Source organism: Malus sylvestris, chromosome 14, assembly GCF_916048215.2.
Source record: "Malus sylvestris chromosome 14, drMalSylv7.2, whole genome shotgun sequence".
NCBI lineage: Eukaryota > Viridiplantae > Streptophyta > Magnoliopsida > Rosales > Rosaceae > Malus > Malus sylvestris.
Window position 1 is genome coordinate 13,166,227 of NC_062273.1, and position 6,812 is coordinate 13,173,038.

At 40.1% G+C, this 6,812-nt stretch overlaps 1 protein-coding gene across 1 annotated transcript; it reads right to left on the reverse strand.

Moving 5' to 3' along the window:
- Positions 1-3,470: 3,470 nt before the first annotated feature.
- LOC126600484 (60S ribosomal protein L24) lies at positions 3,471-5,938 on the reverse strand. The gene is made up of 5 exons (XM_050267050.1): positions 5,798-5,938; positions 4,839-4,914; positions 4,443-4,544; positions 3,944-4,092; positions 3,471-3,818 (listed from the first exon to the last, which is right to left on the reverse strand). Exons 1-5 carry the CDS (start codon positions 5,806-5,808, stop codon positions 3,665-3,667), a joined length of 492 nt encoding a protein of 163 aa, XP_050123007.1. The 5' UTR covers positions 5,809-5,938; the 3' UTR covers positions 3,471-3,664.
- Positions 5,939-6,812: the final 874 nt, after the last annotated feature.

Here is a 6,812-nt window from a genome sequence, read left to right on the forward strand (position 1 = left end):
TTAGACACATAAATTTTGAAGGTCTAGCTACCATATTATTACCCACAAGTTTAAAGGAACAGTACCACTGCTGGATAATTGGAAAGTCCCTGTGTGTCAACCTCTGTGCTTCGTGGCAAGGTAGACTAGCAAACATGCCCAACCTTTACTCACATTCGAGAAAACACTCCCAACAAGATTGCTTGCTCCAAAATCGAAGAGGCACCGTCCTCCGAATCTCGAGAGCCAGACTCCCAACATGACTACTTTCTCAAAATCGACGAGAGGGTAAAGGAACAGTACCATTGCTGGATAATTGGAAAGTCCCTGTGTGTCAACCTTTGTGCTTCGTGGCAAGGTAGACTAGCAAACATGCCCAACCTTTACTCACATTCGAGACAACACTCCCAACAAGATTGCTTGCTCCAAAATCGAAGAGGCACCGCCCTCCGAATCTCGAGAGCCAGACTCCCAACATGATTACTTCGTCAAAAATCGAAAAGACACTGCTCTCCGAATCTCGAGAGTCAGACCCCCAGCATGATTGCTTTCTCAAAAATCGAAGAGGCATCGTTCTCCGAATCTCGAGAGCCAGATACCACAGACCACCTTTTCAAAGTGCTCTGACAGAGTTAAAACATGTGAAACTGGCAGCTCCCACTACCGTGCTATGACCAAGCAGGGTAAAGGAATAGCATTACTACTTGTTGTTAGGGAGACTCCTATATATGTCGACCTCCATCCCCAACGGACAGGCAGACCTGCAAAAATGCTCAACCCTTCATCATATCTAAGAGGGCACTCCCAACGCAGCCTTTCGAAATATTCAGCTTTCTTTCCCCCCGATAATACCTCTGCAAACAAGCTATACTAGAGCAAGAATATCTCATATCATCAGGGTTAAAAGCAAGAGTATCCCATATCATGCTTTTTCCCTGTCTTTTCTTTTGGCCTTGTTTTTACCTGCAAGACAAGGAGAAAGAGAGCAATCAGTCAGCACTTGGAATCAAGCTTCCAGCCAGGAACTGACTGCCTGGAACCCCTTACCTGATTACTTACCTGGCATTGCTCTCGAGTACTCATCTTCAACATCTTATGTTTCCAGGGAAGATTCCGCATCTGCTTGAGGAACAGATAGGGCAAGTGCGAAGGATACAAGGAAGCATGTGGAAACAAGCGTAACAGCACACGTGCCGATACATCCATTACTCTGTCAAAAGCAAAAGTATCCCATATCAGCAGGGTGGAACGTACTCTAGATTTGATGGACTTGTTTTGACCCTCAAATTCTTCAGTCGGCCTTAATACTCTGGAGGAAACCAGAAAACCCTCCAGCCCAGTTCAAGAATAAGCCTGTGGAAAGTTACTTCTTCAAAAGCAAAAGTATCTCATATCATCTCTTCTCATTTTTCTTCTATTTATCCTTCATGCTGCTGCAAGATGGGGAGAAGGTGAACAATCAGTCGGAGCTCTGATTGCTTACCTTGTCTGCCACCTCTTTCAGCAGACCCCCTAACTCGGCGACTTGGGGGACTCCTACTACATGGTTTGTATCGCGCTTGACCAAGCCTGAAACTACAAGTAAGCTTCAAGTGAAATTGATACATTACCTTGTGCATATCCACCAGTTAAAGATACCACCCCTGGATGGAGGAAGAGTACTTCCAGAGAAGATGCCACATCGACAGATAAGGCAAGTCAAGACGACACCACACTCCGATACTTAGAAGTTTCGTGATTACGAGATCATTCTCCCACAATATTTCCTAATGTCATTTGTACTAAATCATTCACTTGTACTCACCAAAGGAGAGCTTGAACCTATGTACTTGTGTAAACCCTTCACAATTAATGAGAACTCTTCTATTCCGTGGACGTAGCCAATCTGGGTGAACCACGTACATCTTGTGTTTGCTTTCCTATCTCTATCCATTTATATACTTATCCACACTAATGACCGGAGCAATCTAGCGAAGATCACAAAAAGCGACCGTTTTCGCTACCTAGGATCTATCTTGCAAGAGAACGGAGAATTAGATGGAGATCTCAACCATAGAATACGAGCTGTTTGGAAAGAGTGCATCCGGCGTGTTGTGTGACCGTCGTAGGCCACTGAAGCTCAAGGGAAAATTTTATAGGACGACAATAAGGCCAGCGATGTTGTATGGCACAGAATGTTGGGTGGTGAAGCATCAACACGTACACAAAATTGGTGTAGCGGAGATGAGGATGCTTCGTGGGAGGTGTGGGCACACGAGAAAGGATAAGATTGGGAATGAGGATATCCGAGGTAAAGTAGGAGTAGCCGAAATTGTAGGAAAGATGAGAGAAAATCGGCTCCGGTGATTTGGACATGTGCAAAGAAGGCCGACTGAGGCTCCGGGTCGAAGATGTGACTACGGGACAGAGGTCCAGGGCCGAAGGGGTAGAGGAAGACCTAGGAAAACTTTGGAAGAGACTCTAAGAAAAGACTTAGAGTACTTGGATCTAACGGAGAACATGACACAAAACCGAGCGCAATGGCGTTCTAGGATTCATATAGCCTACCCCACTTAGTGGGAAAAGGCTTTGTTGTTGTTGTTGTTGTTGTTGTTGTTATTAAAGCGTGCTTTTATAAAGGGAATTGTTTTGGCACTTCAAAAATCTCATTTGGCATTCTAAACTTTCTATAATTATAAAGAAAAATACAGAAGTGTAGATTGAGATTTTTTGAATGTTAATAACAGTTCCCCTTGTAAATCATACATAGATTTGATTACTAGGTATTCTTTCTCTATGAGGATTGTATTTCCTTGGAGGACAATGATTCTTCTCTTCTTTACTACTATAAATAAAGGCATTCCGTAGGAGAATAACACACCATCGTAACATCTCATATTTTCTCCACTCTCTGCAACACCCCCTTTCTCTCCTTGTCAGATAAATTGGCTACAACAATATTAGAGTTTTTTAATTATTTTGCTTCCTAGTTCAATACTCCACCAAACACTTCACCAAGTCATTTCATCTAGTCTATTCTAAGTCATTCCAGCTTAGTCCTTAAAACTAATATAGTCCAAAATAATCACCCTTAGTGTCCATTGAAGATGTTCTATAACGTATAAAATTTGACCAGATTTGAACTCCTCAAAAGCGTGTCCAAGCCTCAATTCTTCATTAAAATAGTTTAAAAAGTGAAAACTAAGGATTGCGGGAATAACTTCATCTTTTGGGAAGGAAGACCGACAAGAGAATATGCAGAGTAAGTCAGAAACAAGTCCACAGAAGGATGTGTTAATCTACATGATGGTAACAGATTGGTGGAATATAATCTACTTTCTCTGAGACATCTCTCTAAGCGGATTTCTGCTGCGTTTCAGAGGGTTATATGGACAAGAACAATGATTGGTACCGAAAAGCTCACTCATCAAGCCTCGTAGGCATGGTATGAGTGAAACCCCGGTCCAAATCTTAATGAACAAAGAAAAAGGCCATTGCAGCTCCAGCAGAAATTTTCAAGACAACATCAAACTGAATTAACTATTCGGTACTTGGTAATATCAAAGTGACAGATATAGGATAGACGAAAGAAAATTACGACCACACCATCAAGCGTGACCGATCAATCCTTACAAAATCTTCAAATTAAACAAACACGTCCTATCTATTACTCTACTCTGCAACAAGTAGACAACAGAACAGCGGCTTAACGCTTGCCACCACCACCGCCAAGCTTTGGTCCCTTGGGTGCAACTCCCTTGGGAATGTTGCCCTTGCCTTGAGACTTCTGCGATTTCGTTACTTCTGCCTTCTTGGCCTTCTTTTCATCCTTGGTCTTCTTAATTCTTTCCTTAATTTCACTACAGAACACATCCAGACATTAAATCACATGATGGATCACAAAAGGTTGACATAAAAACATTGAAGCCAAACAAGACGAATAATAAAGTGAATCAAGGCTACAAGTATAGACAAGAACACAAACCGAAGTGCAGCTTCACGTGCAGCATCACGAACCTCTGGCTTCTCAGTTCTTCTCTTCTGGATAACCTCCAGGGTAGCACCGACAATAGACCTTGAGTAAGGCTTCTTGGTGGCACGTCTCCTCTTCTTCACAGCTTCTTGAGCAATATCCTAATTATGCCAATATATCATCCGTAATAACATGAGATAAACACAACAGACTGCAAGGCAGCTAGCTACTTCATACAAAAAATTGGCCACTACCAGACAAGTTTTAAGAGGCTAAATTTTATCTTCAAAGATTGATTAAAAAAAAGATGCATGATGAAACAGATTACAAGGCAATATAACTAATGTATGATGAAAACAGATGATCAAAACCAATCAATTTCCCAGAAATTTATAGGCTTTAACTATCTAATGTAACTAATCAGGACATTATTTGATCCACCTGCATTGATTGGAGTGGAGTACTGGCTGGAATCTAAGATTTTATATATCATATGAAAAACGAAGTCTACCTTTTTGTGTTGCTTCCTGTACATGGCTGTCCAGGTAAGCTTTGATGGCTTCAGCTTGTTGTGGAAGTACCTTTTGCATTTGGAGTTGGCAAAAAGGAACACCTGAAAGACCACCACAGCTTATAAAAAGAGAGACAAAAACAATATTTTTCGAATGATACTTTAAATAGGGTAATGCCAGGTAGATCAAATTTTCAAACCAAACTTGCAAACCAAATGATGTGTCACCAATAGGAAATAAGCATGTTAACAACACTTGAGTGATAATCCAATCATTAACAACCACATCATTTGGTTTACAAAATTTGGTTTAAAATTTTGATCTCCCTAGCATTATCCCTTTCAACATATAATCTGATACAAAGTAAAATAACCTCAGGTTGAAGGAATGCTTACCTGAGAATCAGAACGAATAAATCTGATGCCTTTTCCTGGGTATATCTTGTCGCCACTGAAACGGCATAGTTCCGTCCTGACAAGACAAAACAAATTGATTTTATAAGCCACAATAGGAACATTAATGGCCAGAAGTGGTAAATCAACATGATTAAGCCTAACAAACAGAACCACAAAAGTAAGGTCAAGAAATGGAGAAGGAAACCAAGCCTAAAAACCCAAACCATTCACATTCATCAACCTCCCATTAAATTTCCACACAACTACCACATTTGATTATCACCGAACACGCAAAGAAACATCATTGATAGAAAATACAACAAGTACACACCTCTGCTTACAAACGCTGATCAACAACAGACTTACCCATACGAACACCTCACAACACATTCCAATAACAAAAAACCCATACATTTCCCCGAGATTGGAAAATATAATTACCACATTCCGCGATCCAGATTTAAAAAACTTAATACCAAAACACCAACAAGTTGAAAACTCACTGGATTTAGTGCTACATGTAACCTATGTGAACCATGAAATGGCATTCACTTCAACAACATTTCCATAATTTCACACAAACAGTTAGCTAAAAGCATAAACTTTTACACAGATACATACAGCCAAAACCCATCACTTATTCGTTGGGTTTCGTCAACTGTTTCTAGCAAATATTTCACTGATATTCAAATTCAACAAAAACAAAAAACACTTTTCACCCAGGAAAGCAAAAGCACGCACAAATCGGAGCATGTAAACAGCTTATAGCAAAATTAGAATCCAAAATCTAAATGCGAAAATAAATAATAAGCAACCAAATTCAACATCAACAACAACAGAGAGGATTCTCATTCGGTAATTGTGTGAGGAAAAAATTAAGAACGGCAAATGAAACCATTTCGATATCAGATCTCGACGAGAGAGAGAGAGAGTGAGAGAGAGAGAGAGGGAAGACATACTTGAGAACCATGGCTGCTGCCTCCTGCTGGTGGTGGTTGTTAAAGGACCGGAAACCCTAGAAGCAGATTTGCTTACAACGTGGCTATGTATACCAGCCTTCTTAATAAATAACCCTACTATCTCGCCAAAAACCACGAAAGTACCACTAACACTGGGCCGGCGTATTTTGTTGTCTTTTTCGGCCCAAGACTGCTACCGGATTTCTTTGGGGGTTTGTATGGCCCATTGCTCCGCTCTTCCTTATTCTCTCATGCTTACTTTTCTTTATACGGTCTAGCGATGTTATCACAAGTTTGCTGCAAAGAACGTATTGTAATTGTGTTATGTTTGATACCTAGTAAGTGATTTGACCCTTTATGTGGTGTAACCTAGTACATCATCCCTTGAAGTAGAGTATTATTGTATCAAAAAAATGTTTAGCTTTTGAGCCAAATTTGTTATGGAGTCCATGTGGTGAGACCCTACTTCAAATCAGCCCATGTGTTAAAAGAAAAAATTGTTAATAATAACCATGTGGTGAAGTTTGTTATCAATCATAGTCCAAATCAAATTTTTCATCAAAATCTTGTGCATAAGCAAGGGCAAAAAAAGCCATTTCAGTACTTTTTTTTCTATTAACAACAAAATAGAAAAAATTGAAAAAAAAAAAAGAAAAGAAACCATCCCCCACCCTGCCTTAGTTGCAAATACTGAGATTTGCCATTGAATCCTAACAAGTTACTTTTCATGCCTTTGACATGGATGTACAAGAAAACCAAGCTATTTAACCCATTCTCTACGTTTCTCTCCTAACAAATTACTTTTCATGCCTTTGACATGGATGTACAAGAAAACCAAGCTATTTAACCCATTCTCTACGTTTCTCTACCGCCCCCCCCCCCCCCCCCCCAAAAAAAACCACCCCCACCTTCTCTTTTTCTCAAATAACACCGAACTCATTTCCCATATAACACCAAATTCCAAGTTTGCATAATAATTGATTTCTAATTCAGATAGAGAACCTAATGAAACAAG

Bases quoted from the DNA above. Each gene is read 5' to 3' on its own strand.
- LOC126600484 (XM_050267050.1), bottom strand. The intron at 4,093-4,442 runs GTAGACTTCGTT...TGGCATAATTAG, and splicing joins ACAGGAAGCAACACAAAAAG to GATATTGCTCAAGAAGCTGT. The intron at 3,819-3,943 runs GTTTGTGTTCTT...TGTGTTCTGTAG, and splicing joins GCACGTGAAGCTGCACTTCG to TGAAATTAAGGAAAGAATTA.